Source organism: Sphaeramia orbicularis, chromosome 15 (assembly GCF_902148855.1).
Source record: "Sphaeramia orbicularis chromosome 15, fSphaOr1.1, whole genome shotgun sequence".
NCBI classification, from domain to species: Eukaryota; Metazoa; Chordata; class Actinopteri; order Kurtiformes; family Apogonidae; genus Sphaeramia; species Sphaeramia orbicularis.
Window position 1 is genome coordinate 19,586,420 of NC_043971.1, and position 19,494 is coordinate 19,605,913.

Below are 19,494 nucleotides of genomic sequence, written 5' to 3' on the forward strand. Positions count from 1 at the left end.
ACGGGAGGGCCCCATCCAACCAGCTTAACAACAGTTTTTCACTTCTGCTTCTCTAAGGAAGTAAGAAGGCACATGACCTGAGCCAGCTGATCAGAGTTACTGTGCTTGTTCAAAGTTCAGTCTGCTTGTTGCAGATTAGTAAGGGGCGGGTAATTTTACAGAAATGTTTGAATTGTAGGCACTAGTCATGTCATAGCAGGTCTGTGCTCGTTTCTCCTACTGACATGGGAACAGGGACAAACTTTTCACGCAGGGAGGAAAACACAAACATCTGACAGTGTCCTCTTAGAGCCAAGAAATTCCCAGATGGCTCTCACACAAGTACAGGTAAGACATTAAAGTGTACACATGGATAGTGCTCCTTAGGAGAGGTGTACTCATTGTGTTATTGTACTAACACGTGTATGCATTTTTCATTGACAGGCTTTGTTCATGTACTCTCTATGTGACTGGAAAACTGAGAAGATTTACTATATGCGTTGCTTTTCCACTTCCACAAAGCAGTATTGGTTTTGGATGGTATTGGTTTTGCTCACTGCTAGTCTTTCATACACTGAGTTGTAAGATGTCACTTGCGGAAAAATCCAAGTATTGAATGAATTTCAAAAGATTGTGGACTGCCTCTGTGTGTACTGACAGTATTAGTGCAACTGATCCCTCCTGCTCTAGCAGTTAGTTAGGCAATCCCTATGTGTGTAACAACAGAAAGTACCTAAAATAGCCTAATTATTGTAATGACGAAACAATGTCCTTCTTGTTAAGACTAAGTTATGTAGTAGCATATCTACTTTGGAGCACCCAGATTCCGTTTTCACACTTGGCGTGGCATAGAAGTGTAGCACTTGAATTCACAACCTCTTGTGTGAGAGGCTTCAAACTGTAGAGGACTTGTTGCATTCTATTTATAACTTTGATGGTAATATGAACAATATTAGGAGGGTCAGTACATCCTTTGGCTCAAACAAAGTCGATTTATTCATGTAAACAAAAGCTCTGGTTTAAATATGTACACATCAAAACATCCCCTTTCTAAGTGACAGTCTTTGTAGATATTAACAAATCTGTTACTGTAAGCGACTAAATACCTTCTCTGAAAGAAAAAGTGAGTGAACATGTAAGATGTAAGAATGTAAATTTTTCTAAAAGCCTTCAACAACTTCAACTTTTTTTTAGTATTGATTGTTTCCTCTTATTGAAAATGTGCGTCAATTACACCTAAGTGCTCCCACACAAAGTGTCACAACCAGTTGTTAAGAGTGACACATGACTGTGAGAGGCCTGTTTTAGCCATCTGGTGATTTCTCAATGCACACAGTGTGCTCTGGGGAAGGGGATGGCCCAAGGATTGGGATAAATTTATCTGAGGAAGTGAAACAGACCAAGGAGAGCTGATTAAAAGATGTTGTCAATGTTATGTAAAACTGAGACATGTTAAAATAAGACATAACTAATTCACCTCCTTATATGCCTTTTTTTTCAAAGGACCAGACTGTTAAAGTGGAGAGGATCAATAAGGAAACCGGAGAGCTGAGTGCTTCGGGGGAGTTATCTGTCTCTGTGGAGTTGAAAGCCGGGAAAGTGGCGGGCTCCTGTAAAGACCCTCATCCCCAACAAGTGCTCATAGAACAACTGGAGCGGCTGGGAATTCACACATACTCAAGCCCTGACCACAGAACTGACCATGTTCCTTTAGAACTAAGAGAGGAGCATCTTGCTAAAATCCTGCCTTTGTACATACAGGTATGTGCCACTGAAATAAAATTGTGAAGGGAATGGATTTATGAAATGTGACATGGGAATTTTAAGTGGAGTCACAGCTCAAATTTCCTTTAATCTCAAAACATTTTAATGAATGCCTCAGGATGGTATCATCCTCAAAGGTTGTTCTAACTACTTCAGTGTACAACTAAAAATATCAGGCAACAGTCAGATGTTTACCCCTCAGCTGATACTGTCACTTTCTCCTGAGTTGTACGTGGAGTCTTAGTAAAATGGTTTGCTAAACAGTCACATGAAAAACAAAACGTCAGAGCTACAGCTTCAGGCTTTACTCCAGCTTCAGCCTTCACTTTCATTGATTGGAAAAAGACAAACGTGTGCATCATCTTGTGAATTGTGTCATCATTGTCATGTAAAAACCTCCCATCTTCCTGTTCACATGCCACACAGTGTAAATTCTCTGCATGTGCTTGCATAACTCCATTGATCGGGCTTACAGATGCTAACGTTGTGTGTGAGAGTATGTTTAAGGCCCATGACTAGAGATTTGACCAGAACGTAGGGCCTCACTTAAGAACTGCAAACTCAGGGAAATGTGATATCCTCTTATGGAACAGAAAAGAGCATATAGTACGCACTAGCTTCTATTATTTATGGTGAAGTGCATTAGCCAAAGCAGTTGAGATCCATTTATTATTGCATACGGTCATATTGTTTCACTGTATCTGATAATGTACAGATGTAGTACACATTAGACATAGGTGTAGAACCTTCTGAGCAAATATTTCATGTTTAAGTGCGTACTATAAGCTGCTGAGGTATTTTTATATCAATAAATCCAACTGTTTTGAACACGGTAACATCATTTTGAGGACTTTGGATATTCAAAGTGGATTCTATGATCTTTCATGACAGGTTTGTGATGATGTGGGCAGAGTTGAAGGGTTGGATATAAAGGGGCTTGCAGCGCTCACTGCTAACACAGTCATCTACAACATCTACAACAGACTGACAGAGAGGCCTGCAGGTACTTCCAGTGCTTTCTAGTAGTGCACAACGTACACAACATACACAATGTACACAACATTAATAAAGTTACTGCCATGTAATAGGGACTTTCTCTCTCCGCTCTTTACTTCTGCTTTTTTCTTTGTGCGCCATTTTCTCCTTGTGGTTTTGTCAAAATTTAAGGTCACCCACACTATTGAAAATGAAAATCACACCACATGCAGCCTGTTCGTGTGAGCAAAGCTAGTATGCACTGACTGATGAGGGCAGATTGATTTAGGTCTGCATTTGTTTCTATATTAGTTTTTAGAGAAGTACTTGGTTTTTTGGGTATATGTTTTATAAGGCACTAAAAGTATGTGGGCAGTTTTTAAAACCACAAAAACACAGTGTTTTTACAGATACACTTAAGTGTGATATTTAAATAAAAATAAGAAAAATGGACCTCTTCTGTGGTGGAAAAAATCATTATCTTAAATAGACACACAAACTAAATTATGTTGCTAAAAGTAGAAATGTAACATTTAGCTCAGTTTTTCTTAAATACATCAGGCAGTTATACATAAACTACAAGTGTATATACATTTTACAGTATATCCCTTAAAAATGTTGGTACACTGTTGGTTTAGACTGTAATGATTTACACCTGACATAGTTTAACTTGGTTTTAGTTCTTGGATCACAGTCTAGATGCTGTTTGTGTGTGTTTCCAGAGGGAGCTCGTGATGAAGTGGTGCAGTTTTTCCAGAGACAGGATAAGGACACAAACTGTGAGGATAACAACTGTACAGGGTGGTTGCTGTTGAAATCTTTGTTGCTGTTGACGGCTGACAGCTCAGTGAGTGATGGCAAACTACCTTTCTGTGCTTGTATTCAATCACAGTGGCTACACTGTGCAACATTTCTACAAATGAGATGAGTGACACTTATTTCAGTTGAAGTTCTTTACTTCCATCAACATGTCAATACTCATCCCAGATATAGACTGCCTGGCCAAAAAAAAAGTCCCACACAGTATTTCATTGGACAGCCTTTAGTTTTGATTAAAGGGTACATTCACTGTGGTATTGTTTAGTTCATGCAATCTTATGCAGTGCCACAATAAATGTCACATTCATTTCCATTGCATTGATTTTCCACCAAGATCTTGTATTGATGATGGGGGGGGGGGGGGGGGGGTCGACCACTGCGTATAATCTTCTTCATCACATCTTAAAGATTCTCAATGGGGTTAAGATCTGGACTATGTGGTGGCCATTGCATGGTCAAAAATGCTGTTCCCTGCTCCCTGAACCACAAGATAATTTTTTTAGTTAAATCCAGGTGGAGACTGTTTTTGACCAAGCTGTGGCTATTTTCAAATAGTACATGTTATCAGCATTTCACAAACTGGGGTTATGATTATTGGTTTTACAAATCCACGTTGGAGCTCTAACATAACACTGACAGATAGTCTCTGCTTGTAGGATATACTGTCCTTTATAAACCCAGAGCTCCCTGCTGCTCTGGTGAAATGTCTGTACCTTCTGGTTTGCCTGCCAGCGAAGAAAGAGAACATAGCGATAGAGGAGACATTTCAGGAGCCAATAACACAGGTAAACTGCAATGGTGACATTTTTTAAACATTTTATAGCTTGTCGTGCAGGTTCTAATTGCCATTCATCTCTGTTTTCTGTTTCTGAAATTAACCAATACTTCATCTCTGTATTTGTCCAGGTTCTTCTTCAGCTTTGCAGGCAGCCAGTTCATGTGGAGAGACTGGTAGAGACTCAGGAGCTACAGTGTTTAATCATTGGTCTCACATCACTATGGGACCAGAGCAGCACCTCCTGGAGACATCAGGCCTCCCGGATCCTCAAGGCAGTATCTGCTGCTGCAACAAGCAACACTGTCCCAAGCTTACAAGGTGAAGTACTTTAAAATGGACTCTTGTCTGTTGCAGCATTTTCATCAAAGTTACTGAACACTTACGATATAGACACAGAAACCCAGAAAACTGTCTAGACATAAAAGTGAATAATTTGATTTGTGCAGACTGATATTTTTGTTCAGGCACTGAGTTGATTATGCACAGACTCGTGACTTTACATCCCAGCCATCAGACATACTGATATTTCACATGATACCAGAGTCAACACAGATAATTCACCTAAAATGATATCATACACACAAGTTTAGTTTGATTTGTTTTGCAGAATATTTTTCAGAGTATGTATTTTCCTTGCTTGACTTTGTAACTTTTATGAAACTTTCCATGAAGATTGTTTAGTCTGCGTGCTATACATAGTGCACTATTTCTTGCTCAACTGAACAAAATATGTTACAATGTTTTGGATATATATCAAAGTCACTAATTCCCTGATCATTACATTTTGTTCTTTTTATCATCAGGCAAGAATTGTGTGCGTATCTGCATCCAGAACCTTTTGAAACTCCATGCTGATGTTTCAGGACCAGTGTTGGCTGAAGTGGCGGTGGCTGTGTTTAGTTTTATAAGAGACACATATGACTTGAATCCAGCTCTGTTTATTGAGTTTGATGCCAACAATGGCTACAAGGCCCTGGAGAACATCCTAAAGTGGTGAGCTGAAAATACAGACATGGAGAAAGACTGAAATTATTACGCGGTTGTAGGATGAGAGGTAAATGCATCTTGAGGAAACTGGGCACCTAGAGGGAAGATTCTACTTTAAAGAAATTAAATGACATTACAAGAATTTGATTGAAGAGCAGATTAGATTTACTATTTTTAGTACATCACCATTCAAATAAATGTAGTTTAAGTCAAAGCGTGCAGTGTTGTAATTTAATGTAATTTGCTTGCTTGTCAGTGGAGAGAAATCTTTACTTTTCTCTGCTATTTTTACACTTCTCCTTTTTTTGTCGCTGGTTGTTATCCATTATAAGCTGTGAAGAAGGTGTGACTGAGGATCAGATCCAGCCTGTGGAGGAGTTACTAGCCCTCATTGCATCCTTTACTATGCTTGGAAAAACGGAGTTGAAAGTGGCTCTTTGTGTCAGCAACCCACAACCTCCCGGCTTTAAGTTTGACCCGCCCCTCACCAAAGGTAGGTCAAGTCTTTACCAAAGTTGTGCATTGTTATTCTGATACCATCCTTCCTAATTTTCTTTGATTGGTCCTTGAGGGTAGAGTCTGAATCATTGCCTCCAAATAACACACTCTAAAACATGGTCTAATTATTACTTGCATGGCTCATCAAAGATGATCTTAGTGAGGGAATGGAGCCCCCAGATGACCGCAGGATTCATGGCTCCTTTGCACTTTTGCCCTCATATAACCTACCCAAACTGCACCACCCCTAATGGTTGATTTCCCACACAGCCTGACTCTCCACTCCCCTGCCGCTGCCCCACTGCAAAGCACAACACCCCTCAGGTTAACAGGAAGCTGAGGTGATTATGTCTGGGATGATGAAGTGGAGGCTTTCCCGCTAACTCTGTTAACATGCCCCACATCCATTCACCACTGGCCTACAACAACCAGCCATCTATCATTGACGCACACACACCTCTATCCAACACTCATGAATGGAGTGTCCACAGTAAACACACACTCACACATCAAGTGCCCATCTATCACATAGCGGAGTAGATCTCTTTCCAGCAGTGGGACTAGGGACATTTTTGAGCTGATTTTATTTGGTTCTGATTTAATTTTGATTTTGAAGTATGAAAATGAATCCTATTACTAAGCAGGTATGTATTTATTTTCAGCAAACGGCTATATGTTTTGCCTTCCAAATCTAAGACCTTTGCCAAGTATTTTGACAATGTAGCAAACAAACTCCATCAAGGCGAATCACACTGCTTTTCTTTTCACCTTTACATGTGATACGTTGTTTGTTTTCAATCTGTCTTTGTTTGCATAACTTTATTAGCTTTATGAGGCATTCACTATGTTTCTATGTTACATGGTTTTGTTATTTATTGGTTTTCCTTTCTGAATGAAATTGAATGTCTGACCTTGTCAGAGCAAAACCTGATAAACATCCATTCATTCAAAATGTATGTCGGCTAAATTGACCTCAGGCTGCTCTTGTATGCTGTTATGTACTGTATGTCATTGACATTTACAATGATACTGTCTGTCTCAGTGTGGAAAGTCGCTGCTCTACCTCCCAGTATTTTAATTGAATGTACAATATACTGATCTACCTCCCACTACTTTAAATTTAATGTGCAATACTCTGCTACACGTCACAGTACTTTTAATTCAAATGTGCAGTAACTTGTTTACCTCTTAGGACTCTTATTATCATTACTATTACCCCTTTTATATAATACTCTATTGCTACACATGTGCATTTGAGCTGTATGTGCAATAACTGTTTTCTTGTAGGTTTTAGCTATGTTTTATGTTTTGTATCTGCCTGTTCTTTTGTCATATCTTTACTTTTTGTTCAAGATCCCTTTTCTGACTCAGGGAAACGCACAAGAATTCCAATGCGCCTATACTGCTATGTATCTGTGCAAATGGCAAATAAATTCTATTCTATTCTATTCTGTTCTATTCTAAGTTGCTATGACCAATATATGAACCCTATTCCATACATTATGGCCCACTATAAAGTAGTTAGATGACATATTAAGTGCACATTCTTATACTTTCTGATTGACCTTTGTCTCCAGGATCCGCAGTGAAGAACCTGCCTGCCTTCCATCTGCTGCAGGGATCCCTGCTCCGATCCAAGGATTCTCTGTTGTGTTGCCAGATCCTTCACACCCTGCAGACAATATGGGAGAGGGACACAGCAAATTTTTTTCTTCTAGAGTGGACTGTTCAGTCGATGGCCCAGCTAGCTACCTGTATGTTGTCTAAACCAGCACCTGTTCATAAACTGTTTTTTTCACTGTTGGAGATGGTAAGGCTTCTAATATTAAAAGCGATATCACAGACATTCTTTTACAACTGAAATATAATGGATTTGTTGTTTTTCTACAGGTCATTTTCAAATTGAACTACATTCCCCATGAGACCTTGCGAGCAGTGCTGGGTGTACTGAAGCAGAGTTGGACAGGGGCACTGGCTGGAGGAGTGGCAGGGATAGAGTTTGGAGTCACAGCTTTGAAGTGTTTTCATAGGTAAGCAGTGTTTATTGCCACTACCAAGGAGGTTAGGATTCATCTGTTTGTCTGTCTGTCAGCAGGATTATGCAAAAACTACTGCACCAATTATTTTTATTTATTTATTTATTTATTTTTTTAAGTGGATGACATGTCAGATATAGGCCATGGATAGCTGCTTAAATTTTGGAACAGATTCCTAAAAAAGGAGAATGGGGGATAATTTACAATATATAGTGGTAGCAGTCAAAGAAATGGGACCAACTTACAAAAATGAAGAACATGTCTGATTGCCTTATAGGCTGGAATGAAATATTGTCATTGTATTTCATATTACTTCTTGTTTTTATTTGGCTTTATGGTTTTTCTGTTTACAACACCCTCTGAGTTTCTGCTTTTGCTTTAACAGTCAAAGTATTTTGTAAATGTCTACTCTCATAAGCGCCGAATCAATGTATTTCTTCTCCTTATTATTATTATTGTTATTATTATTATTATTATTATTATTATTATTATTATTATTATTATTATTGAATATTCAGCTCTTTGTGGTTCCTGTGCAGAAACAATAAAACATATAAAACACTGTGAAACATTAGTTGGTGTAATCATTATCCGTTATTAACAATTATGGATACACACCAATCAGAATTCTTGTTCAGATGTTTTTCCTTATTCCTTTTTTGGCACTCAGTATGTTTTCTGTCTGCTTTGTAGGATGACAGTCCACAGTGGTCTGTTAACAGAGGTGCTGAGTGACGGGGGTCTGCTGGAACTGCTGCTTGGAGAACTTCGAAGGAGAGCAAAAATCCTCAGGAAGGCTGGAGTTGTCTCTGCCCCAGGTATACCAACAGTTATTAAGCAACATAACTTTATAACTTCTTTCTCTGACATAATCATGACTCTACATTGACTAAAAAGTAGGAAGGGAGTGATTGCTACAGCATGTTTTAGTAATATGTGATGAAGCAACACGGCGAGACATGAGTCATTAAGTTTACTTTTGAAACATATTTCAAAATGACTAATGTACAGTATATTAATGTTGTAATTTGTTCTTTTTCCTGCAGCATTAACTCTGCAGCCAGATTTAACATATGAATCCTCCTTTCACATTGTGTTTACTGTATAATTTTCAAACCTCTTTTGCTCTTCAGATGGTCAGCAGTTGCCAAGTCTTGAAAATGGTGAGAGACTTCTCACGACCTGCATGCTTCAAGTTGTGTCTATGCTCACGTTGCGTTCAATCAAAAACACAGGTATCCACAATCACTCATAATAAATGGTTTCTGTATTATGTTTCTTATTGTGCATTCCCTTGTTACTTGTTTATTTTCCTCATTAACTCCAAATTTTTTTTGTTTTCTTTATTTTGTTCTAGTTTCAGTGCGAGACCTTGGTATGATTCCCTATATAAAAATCTTCTTGGATGAGGATCAGTATCGAGGTCCCACTCTAAGCATTTTGGAGCAGCTCGCTGAGATTAACCCTGAGGAGTTTATGAGTATTGCTGTAGGAGCCCTTTGCTCCTCTACACAGCAGGAACTTGCACTGAAGCGGGACCTTTTGCAGGTACTTAGTGTATATCTTACTTACATGAGCACACACACATCCTGATGCAGTGATCCAAGCTGAATAGTAAATGTAGTCTCTACTCTACATCAAATCATAACAATTTGTAATGCACTTAAAACATAATAAGCTAGTGAATTTATTTTCTTAGCGGGGGGGGGATCATGATCACATTATAGACAAATGCAGATTGATTTGCTAAAACAGGTTTAGCCGTTAACTCTGGACCGATTTGATTAAGTCGGCAGCTTTGTGCTGTGGCACTCTGAAGATTACCACCTCTATCAGATCAGTGAATGGGACAGATCTGATTAAGCCTAACTAAGTTACACACCAACTGTATGTGTCCATTTTTATAGATGGCAGTGAGAAGAGCACTTACTTGCAGATATTGTGTATTCAGTGTGAGTGAGAGAGTACGCTTATGTTTGTGTGCTGGATAGTGTGTATGTGTGTGTGCTTTGTGCTTGTGCTAACACGGTTAAAGCAGGTGGCAATCAGATTGGGTACGACCTGGGTTGGCAAGTGTTGAGAGCCATTGTGATTACTCCACTTTCAGTTAATCACATTTCCCTTTGCGTTCTGCCTCACACATTACCTATCTGATGGATTAGCTCTCGAAATTGAATAAAGCTAATGTGATTTGTTCACCCCCAAAAACTGGTTACCAGAAATGATTTATGATATATCTATATGTTTCATCTATTTTTCATTACATTGTTTTAATTGACTAGGGAAATGCTTTCCAAAGTCTGAGTAAAGCTTAACATCTATCACGATGCATTCTCTGAGGTTAACTCTAAAGTACAGTTGACAGAATCTGCTTTGTCACATGTATGATTAGGCTTTATTTTGTCTTGTGATTTTACATATTTTGCCTCAGTCTGTGCGGAAGGTCCTGGAGAGTCCTAACAGCTGGGAGGCCTTCAGAAGGGCAGGGGGCTTCACCGGACTGCTGTCACTAGTGACAGACATGGAAGGAGCCCTCTCCGACCCTCCCAAGGGAGAAGTGTGGAGGTCTATGGGGCATCAATCAGTACTGGACTTCCTCTTCCTTACACTTCACATCCTGGCTCTGGCTGTGTACCTACATACAGTAAATTCACACCATTTTCAGGCTGGAGGCTTGTACGAAAGGCTGGCAGAGGCTTTATTCCAGTTGGGCTGCTTTAACATCGAATGTCCCGAGAACAGGACATGGGATGGAGAAAACAGCTGCTGTCCCATGACTACAGAGAACAACCAGTCTCCAGGAAAAAGCTTCCACCAATTTGTTGAGTTAGCACAGGCCCCAGTAACTCCTTCATCTGCCGGCACCACTTCACAGCCTCAGCCCGACCTGCCTGTCACTCTTCGGACATGCATAAGGCTGATGTCCTACCTCGACCAGTTTGCCACAGGGACCTATTCACCTCTGGAGTTAAACTTGGGGTCTGAGGATGGATGTGATAGAGATAAAGAGATACAATATGGACCAACAGGGCATGAAGGAGCCCATTTTGAGTCCCCTCCTGTTCATTCGTCACCAGTGGACGACACACCGGGACGATTGAGAAAAACGGCTACCAGTATTTCCACAGTCTGCTCAGAGTCTCAGTACAGGTAGAAATCTGTTTCCAAGTAGCTACTTACTGTATGCAAGGAATAATTATATCAAAACAAAATGCCTTTCAAAGGGAAAGCGCCCCACTTATTGTCTGAAAAAATACTCAGAGAACTGTTGTACTCACCTCCAACAAGGTCCTTTTGTCCTCTAACGTTCAGTCAGTCTGTCAATATTTTACACATTTTAACACCATCGCTATTTGTCTTTGTCTCAATATAAACTTCACTAGATATTTTTTTGTCTTTGTTCAGGATACAAATGACAGGATATTCTATCTTTAAACATTAGTAAAGTAATTAAAGTTCAGCATTTCCCCCATAATTACTCAATTCCCCCTTTCCCTTAAAAATTAAAAGCTGCAGGAGCTGAAATCAAGGAGAAAAAAAGTAGAATCTGAAAATGCATCCCTTCCCTCTACAGATGGCACTTCTCATTCCACATAAAACACTAAATATGAATGTACACAGCTCTGTTTCTCGCTGCTGTGGAAAGGAGAGGCCACTTTTCCAAACTTCTATATCGACTTGATTAGTAATTAATGTTGTCAGTTACGTATTTAACCCCCCCCACACACACTTCTCTGTGATTAGCCAAATCTGTGTTAACACACTTTGAAAAATCTACTCTGTTAAGTGGATAGAATTATTATTTCCTTTCAGACCACTTGAGTTAAAATATGCCAAAAGGATTTATTCCCCCCAAGTTGTTCAAAAAAACACTGTGAAGTACTGCAGTTTTAAGTTATTCCTATATTGTTTTAAAATGTTCTTAATATGGATTTAAAATGTCATGAATTTCATCACACTTTTTAACATTTTTTTTGCGTTTCTTGCCTGGATTATATTAGGTTTACCTGCAATCACATTATCCTTCATCCAGGAGCAATCCGAGTCATAATGACACTCCTTCCATCAATGTTTACAACTGAAGACCCACAGGTATCTTCCTAAACTGGCCATATCATCCTTTATTTTTATGCTTACTGTTGAAGATTGAATATGAGATTAGTATGGAGTAACAAACTCTCTTTCTCTCTCTCCCAGCTCTCTCTGGAGGTCCAGTTCTCTCTGGCATACCACATTCAGGCCATGGTCAAATCAGAGCCAAACCGTCAGATAATGTGTGAGGGGGGTCTTGTCTCCACACTTTTGGCTCACTGTCAGAGCATATTGACTTCTCCAAACCACCCGTTACATCTTCCAGTTACACGTATTCTGGAGAAACTGTCCTCACAGGCCATAACACACACAGACTTCAGGTCAGACCTCCTCAGAATCTGGGGATCTATTTATCCTCCATATTTATATATCTGATATGTATTTGCAACTGTTCCCTTCCCAGAAAATTCCTGTGTTTAGGAGACCCTCTCATGTGCTCACCAATCAAAAAGTCCATGCTATGTCAAGGAGAAGATCCTTCATCAGTGAAAGCTCCCAATTCAAATGGTATATCATTATATTGTAAAATAACCTTTTCCATTATCTTATTTCATACATGCTTTGATGCGTTTCATGTTAGGTTTATTGTAACTGTTAAATAGGAACAGTGAACAGTTTAGCAAGTTGGAATGCATTAAAACATAGTCAGCAATACTGTACATATAGCAGTGCACACTTAAAATATATAAAATACCTTAAAACAATACATAGAACAAGAACAGGGGTGCATAAAAGTAAAGTTAAGCATGTAATAAGTCCAAGTCTGGACTGTCTTTTAACCATGGTTTTAAATGAATTTTAAAGAAACAATTTGTATAACTATATTTATTAAGGGTTGAACAAATGTTGGAAAACTGACTAGCATTTTCAAATAGTGAAAGGAAGTCACTCACTCCTTCGATATGGTTTTTGTTGTTCCTTTTATGTCCCATTGAAGAGACAGACAACCCATCAGGACCTTCAGTAAAGGTTCTGAAACGAACCTTCAGCCTATTAAAGCCAACAACTCAAACTGAGTCCTCCATTGGACCTGCGATACCCATCCATCAGATCATCAGTCTCGTGTCCATGACGTCACCTCGCACCTTCAGACCACACAGAGTCTCCACTTCACCTGCTTTCGTCGAATTTGACATGAGTGAGAGCGGATATGGGTAAGCTACTTTTAAGTCGTTCAGCATTAAATAAGATTACAAGGAAGTTTAATCACTGCTGAAGGAGGGAGCAAATAATAGAAAAGCAGGCAGTAAAACAACTGCATTTATTGTTGGAAACTTGCCTCAGGGATTGTTGGCATTTAGAGAAAATCACCCTGCAATAAACAAAATAACATTCACCAATTTCTTGACATGTGTGAATATACTTTGCAGCTGCCTTTTCCTGCCTTCTCTGGCCACAGTGAAAGGGGTGACAGCCGATTCAATCTCAATAGGTGGAATAGGAGGAGGTAAGAGATTATTCTTGTGGGTAATACTTGCATAATTGAAACAGATATAAAAAAGTGATCTAATCATCTCCTTCCTGTTGTTTTAGACTGCAGAGGTTTTCCCCCTACAGCTGGTCTCTCATATTCATGCTGGTTCCAGATCAACAGGTTCACTTCAGCCTGTGATTCCCACCCAATCCGTCTCCTGTCAGTAGTTCGTCACATGTCTCGAAGTGAACAGCAGTACATCTGTCTGTCCATATCCTTCTCGGCCTGTGATGGTTGTCTGGTCATTTCCACAGAGGAGGAAGCCTTAACATACTTGGGTAAATATGACAAGAATTTCCTCAATAGTTGGCGTGGTTTGAAATATTTTATTGACAAATGATACGAATATATACAGCTAACCAGCTTTTGTGCTGTCTTTTACATTTGTGTTTAAAATAGTATTGTATAATAATCAGAATTCACCACAGAAATTAACTAAATTGTTTTGGTAAATTTTTGTTTACCAGATATGATGGAGCCGGAGGTGGCAAGCCCCACCTCTTTGCCCACTTCATTGAGGTTTCGATGCTCTAGCATGCTGGTCCCAGGTCAGTGGCACCATTTGGTTGTGGTCATGGCCAAAGACGTAAAGAAGAGCTGCCTGGTCTCAACATACCTTAATGGTAAAGCAATGGGGACTGGAAAGGTATGACAAAAGATGTGATTTAGAGACGTCGCAGCTAATAAATAATCAGATTTTGTGTCTAATATGGCAATAATTAATGTATGTGATGCGTATATAAGTGCAAATTTATGAGCAGAGAAATTTGTTCTGTACTTTGTGTTAGATGAAGTACATACAGCCGTTCCCTGGCCACTATGCCTCCATGGATCCCACAGCTGTGATTGATGTGTACGGACTGATCGGTACTCCGGCTCTGTGGAAGGAGCATGCTGCTGTAGTGTGGAGAGTGGGTCCTTGTTACATGCTTGAAGAGGCTTTAAGCCCTGAGGCTGTGGGTGTCATATACACACAAGGCACTGCCTACCTTGGTAACTTCCTGGCTCTACGCAACACAGGTGAGTCACATGTTGTGCAAGATTTCTACAGAGTGCACTTTGTTTACTTTCCTGTAAGATATTGTGTTTGCAAAGCCTAGAACTTCAGAGCTTCCTTTTACCCATGCATCTTAAATGTTTAGCACAAAACAACTGTTTCTTACTATTATTTTCATAGAAGTACATGTGTCATATTATTCACTTGCATATATCCGTCCTCTAAAATTAAATATTGTGGGCTTTGAGTCTGTCTTATTTAGTTGTCTTTTTTCCTTTTTATGTAATGGCTTTTTATAGGAATTTTCCCTGATTTTAAGTGTTTTTGTACATGTGGTATAATCCAGGTGTTGAGTCTCTCAGGCTGGTTCCTGAAGAGAGAATCTCATTTGGAATCAACCCAGCAATTTCAACATTAACAACTGTTGCACAAATCAGAGAGGATTACAATGAGGTTGACTGTAGACTCATTGCTAAAGAGGTGAGATGAATCCAGTGTTGATCCTCTGTGTTTATTGTTTAGGTATATGGTAGAAGTGCTTTTGTGTCATTACAGATGGGGATAACTTCTCGAGATAACTCCACTCCCGTGTTCTTAGTTCGAAACATTAGCCAACACCTGAGCGGTACAGCACGCACCATAGGAGCAGCGCTGATTGGACATTTTGGTAAATAATGTATTCATGTAAAAAGGTCATTACAACCCTCCAATCACATCTAATAAGCTTAAGACTTTGTCCTTCTAGGTGTGCGTACCTTTACCCCCAGCAGCGCAGCCAATGGTTTCCTGTATGTTGGCGGACCTGCAGTTGTCCTCAGTCTAGTTGCAATGGCACCAGATGATAGCTCTCTGTATGCAGCTGTCAAGGTTCTTCTTTCTGTGTTGGAGACCAATTCAGTCATGCAGGAAGAAATGATCCGCATCAATGGATTCAAGGTCTGTTCGTGGATGTACTAAAGTGTAGATTAGATATATATCTTGTATACACAGACATGAAAATTTCTGCTTTTTCTCTTAATGTTCACTCTCATTGTAGCTGCTGGCTTTCCTGCTGAAGATGAAGAGCAACATAGTCAGTTACAGAACCTTACAGGTGGTTCTACATCTGTCAAGCCCAGTGGATCTGAGCTCTGGTTCTGTTTACTTACATAACTTACCAGCTTTCCAGGCCCTGCTGTGTGACCTCGAGGTAAGCATCCCTAGCTTCAGCAGAGATAAAAATAGTTGACTTTTTAAATGTCCTTAGCATCAATTTGTAAGGTTTTTATTTCTGTCTGGAAACCAATGGTTAATGTTTTGTTGATTTCAGGTGTGGCAGAGCACATCAGATAATCTAGACCATGTGGTTTTAAACCACTTTGCTGAAATATTGAAATCTTCAAGGTAATTTCCGTGTGTGACCAGGCTGGACAGAACACTGTATGTTAGAACTGTAATCTAATTTGTTATCAACTCAACTCCCATGGCTAACCAGTTACACAACACTCTGGGCACTGAAATAAAGAGACTCTTGTTCAGGAATGACAGCAGACCTTATCGACTGGTCTGTCAACATTTGCAGCATCCTGTCATCAATATCACAAAAATGTAGAGAAATAGTCAAGGGAAGGCTCAGAGGAATCCATCACAGAGTCTGAGAAGAAAAGCATGACTGTACAAGTGCATGGATTGCTGAATTAGATTTACTGTCTGTGGGAAACAGATTGTGATTGATATTAATACTCTCTTTGTATCCTCAGCAATGACAGCAGGAATGCAGTGATAATGCATGGTATGGGCTTGTTACCAAAGATGCTGTTTGAGCTTTCTGATCCCGCTGTGACCTTTGAGAAGGTTGAGATCATTTCCCGTGTCATTACTTTACTCCTGAAAAGTGACTTCAGCCCTCTGGACATAAGCAGGTACAGTCTGGGGATGCATCAGTTAATACCAACTTGCTTCTCTTCCTTGGGTAAATATCAGATAACTGTAGCAATAGAGGAATTATTCAAGTTGTTTACTTGAGGAAAGGTACTATTTAATTACTAGATATTACCACGTTGTGAAAACACTACACTTTACATAAAGTTCTACATTAGTTAAGGAAAAGTCAATATGACTTAAAAGAAAAACAGATATAAAATATGTAAAGCATAAGCAAAGTGGGTCCCATTCAGTTTACTGTCACACAAATGTGTATGTTGAATTTTATTGATGTAGTTGAGCTCATTTGACACTTTATATGCTTTATTTACTGTGTATACTGTGTACAGTGTATTTTTAAAGTAGTTAAAGAAGGATAAGGATGATACTTGTCAGAAACACATAATCTTCACTTTATCACAAATTATCATTTGGACCATTGGAGAAAATTGGTTTTCACTGGACAAGAACAGTTTAAAAATTATTTGCAGAAAGTTAACTAATGTTATCAGAAAAATGTGGAATAAAATGTACACAATTTTCTCCTAAATGTTGTGGATTAGAAGTATATAAAATGTAAATGCAAGTTACCTCCAGTTTGTATTCATGTTCATCACCTGAGTAAAAGTACTTCATGTTTTTAGAATAGTTGTGTGCTTAAAAATGTGCTTCTATTTGTGCAGACTTGGACTCTTCCTGGTTTACACATTGCCACCTCTCAATAGTGCAACTGAAGGCCATGACATGTTGGACAGTGATCTTTCCCAGGAAATGAAAGGTACATTGTATTCACCATATCAGCATGTGTGCATTTGGATGACAGTATTTGGGACCTGTACTGATCCAGGCCTTTTCACTTTATGCAGCTCAGAGTTCTGGACCAGCCAACCCCATCTGGATTCGCAACCAGCTTTTAATTGCTCTTTGTGAAATCCTCAACTCAGACAGCCTTCTAATCAAAGAGTTAGTAGCATATGGTGCTGCTTAGCTAAACCAAAACTGGAACTAAGCATATTTGCTATTTTTTCATGTGGCCTAATGTCATTACAGAAATATTAACTAAATGAGTCCATGATGTTCTTATTCCCCACTAGCCAGCAGAAGGCCCTGTTTGATGCACTGGGCAGTGATTGGTTCCTGCTCTTCCTTCAGCCCCACATTCACCCCTCAACTGTGAAACTGGGCCTCGCTCTCCTCACACACTTTCTGTCCAGTCCCAGTCAACAGAGCAGCTTCAGAGATGGAGTTGTTCCTGCAACCCTCATAGATGGCATGGAAGAGCCCTCTGCTATCATGGGTAAATAAAAAAGCAAAAAGAGTAAAGCAAGTAAAGCAGGGCAGTCATTTAATTTGTTGTCTACCCCAATTAAATGGAAACATCCTGATGGTTAGATTATTGTAATAGTGTGATACACAGTTCTGATGTGTACACTGATTAACTAGTAGGGGTGCAGAAAATATAAAAGATACTTGTGTATTTTGGTATTATGTTTTTTAGATACTGCATTGATTTTTTAAAACACTACATTTTTAGGTAATAGTTGACACATCAAAGTTTGTGTCAGAATATTTTTGTTAATTGTTTTGCTCAGATTGCACAAAAAAATGCAGCTTTTCAGTACTATAAGGAGAGTGTGAAAGTAGATGTCACTGCTGTGCATAAAAAATAAGCTTTCTTTGACTTACAGTAGTCTGTTCTGTATACAACAGCAATTTAACTAATCTTTTTAAATTTGATGTAAGAAAATGCAGTATATGGCCTTGCTTATTGCAATTTATTGCACTTATTAATCACTGTATCGTGATACATACACTATCTGGAAAAAATATTGGGTAACATTTAATTTAGATGTTTCATTGCTAATGGGGCTAAACACTAATGACACAATGTAATTTATTGTGATATAAATGGAATAACTTCCATTAACATTTTTGTTTTGGTAATTTTTCAAATCAATAGAAATAGGTCCTACAAGCTGTAGATGTAATGTGCCCCAATATTTTTGCCCATATAGCGATGTTTAAATATGTTGAAACTATGATTGATCATAGGATCTCATCATAGTTTTTCAGATATTATAAAACAAGAATTTCATTTTGTGATTTTGTTCTAAAATGCACCGGCAGATTGAGACTTTGAAAATTGAAGTCTATTAGCTCACTTAGCACTTCTCATCCAACATACATCTCCCATCACTGGTTTCTCATCCTGTCTTCAGATAACCTTCGGGCCCACTCTTGGTCGTATGAGTGTCTCAGCACCACCTGTCCAGGATTTGATGTTCTCCAAGGGCTGCTGGTCAGACACTCTCACCTGCCTCAGGTGTATGAAGCTCTGGCTGCTCTGCTGCTGGGGAAGATGATGAGTTACACATCTGAAGAACAGGTGGGTTAGCCATTTTCTAGATTATTTCTCTATAAATCATTTTCATCACCATTATAATGCTTTCTTATGTATCATCTACAGGTGCAATTGGATGACGTTCTACAGTCATTTATTGACAGCCAAGAAAACACTCCAGCTGAAGAGCTCTGTGTTGAAGCTGCAGTAATACTCCTGAAGTTACTCAATGTCATCATTAATGCAGTAAGAAGTTAATCACCTTACATCCTCCCTTCACCTTTCCTACAAAATAAACATTTATCATATAGTTTGTTTTATCTGTTACAGCCTGTCTCCTCAACAAAGCAGATGTCAGACCCAATTGCATCATGGGAACTGCAGCTCCCAGCAAGTGTAATGCAGTTCTTTTGTCTCCTCCATAACCTTCGACCAAGAGATCCAGTTTGGGCATCACCAGAATTCCTCCATGCACTTGCTAGTGTAGTACATCCTTTGGACAGTTCAGAGGTTTGTGATAATACATAAATGACGGACACATTAAATCTTAACAGTACTTGTCCCTCTGGTTTTTATTTTATTTTCTGCTTCCTTCAGGGTGTGGCTGACACTTGTGAAACAAGTGGCGGTGAAAAGGCAGTGAAGTGTTATCCAACCAGGAAACCAGTGTGCGACTTTATCCGCATTCTTCTCATGGACAGTCTTCTTAACGTTTCTGCAAACACTCACAGCCATCCACTTGTAATGCTGCTGGAGGTAACAGCACACTGTTGTAAATACACAAATACAGGGAGTGATCTTGTAATTCAGGAGTTTTTTTCTTGTGTAGATCTACTGACATGACATTACTGC

General features: G+C 39.2%; 1 protein-coding gene across 1 annotated transcript in view; it reads left to right on the forward strand.

Annotated features, from left to right (window-relative positions):
* Positions 1 to 119: 119 nt before the first annotated feature.
* The window catches only part of wdfy4 (WDFY family member 4), a 44,815-nt gene continuing 25,440 nt past the window's right edge, over positions 120 to 19,494 (forward strand). Inside the window, exons 1-35 of the mRNA XM_030156038.1 lie at positions 120 to 327; positions 1,483 to 1,740; positions 2,635 to 2,746; positions 3,441 to 3,565; positions 4,194 to 4,322; positions 4,444 to 4,633; positions 5,119 to 5,308; positions 5,635 to 5,795; positions 7,378 to 7,610; positions 7,691 to 7,830; positions 8,530 to 8,654; positions 8,970 to 9,071; positions 9,194 to 9,384; positions 10,268 to 10,986; positions 11,838 to 11,928; positions 12,034 to 12,248; positions 12,332 to 12,435; positions 12,866 to 13,082; positions 13,299 to 13,375; positions 13,462 to 13,680; positions 13,870 to 14,048; positions 14,191 to 14,422; positions 14,746 to 14,879; positions 14,955 to 15,066; positions 15,145 to 15,335; positions 15,436 to 15,588; positions 15,709 to 15,782; positions 16,139 to 16,300; positions 16,985 to 17,079; positions 17,168 to 17,264; positions 17,396 to 17,598; positions 18,521 to 18,687; positions 18,769 to 18,888; positions 18,973 to 19,152; positions 19,240 to 19,398. Of these exons, the coding sequence (XP_030011898.1) occupies positions 307 to 327; positions 1,483 to 1,740; positions 2,635 to 2,746; positions 3,441 to 3,565; positions 4,194 to 4,322; positions 4,444 to 4,633; positions 5,119 to 5,308; positions 5,635 to 5,795; positions 7,378 to 7,610; positions 7,691 to 7,830; positions 8,530 to 8,654; positions 8,970 to 9,071; positions 9,194 to 9,384; positions 10,268 to 10,986; positions 11,838 to 11,928; positions 12,034 to 12,248; positions 12,332 to 12,435; positions 12,866 to 13,082; positions 13,299 to 13,375; positions 13,462 to 13,680; positions 13,870 to 14,048; positions 14,191 to 14,422; positions 14,746 to 14,879; positions 14,955 to 15,066; positions 15,145 to 15,335; positions 15,436 to 15,588; positions 15,709 to 15,782; positions 16,139 to 16,300; positions 16,985 to 17,079; positions 17,168 to 17,264; positions 17,396 to 17,598; positions 18,521 to 18,687; positions 18,769 to 18,888; positions 18,973 to 19,152; positions 19,240 to 19,398 (5,877 nt within the window). The 5' untranslated portion in view covers positions 120 to 306. The remainder of the gene's footprint in view (positions 328 to 1,482; positions 1,741 to 2,634; positions 2,747 to 3,440; positions 3,566 to 4,193; positions 4,323 to 4,443; positions 4,634 to 5,118; positions 5,309 to 5,634; positions 5,796 to 7,377; positions 7,611 to 7,690; positions 7,831 to 8,529; positions 8,655 to 8,969; positions 9,072 to 9,193; positions 9,385 to 10,267; positions 10,987 to 11,837; positions 11,929 to 12,033; positions 12,249 to 12,331; positions 12,436 to 12,865; positions 13,083 to 13,298; positions 13,376 to 13,461; positions 13,681 to 13,869; positions 14,049 to 14,190; positions 14,423 to 14,745; positions 14,880 to 14,954; positions 15,067 to 15,144; positions 15,336 to 15,435; positions 15,589 to 15,708; positions 15,783 to 16,138; positions 16,301 to 16,984; positions 17,080 to 17,167; positions 17,265 to 17,395; positions 17,599 to 18,520; positions 18,688 to 18,768; positions 18,889 to 18,972; positions 19,153 to 19,239; positions 19,399 to 19,494) is intronic.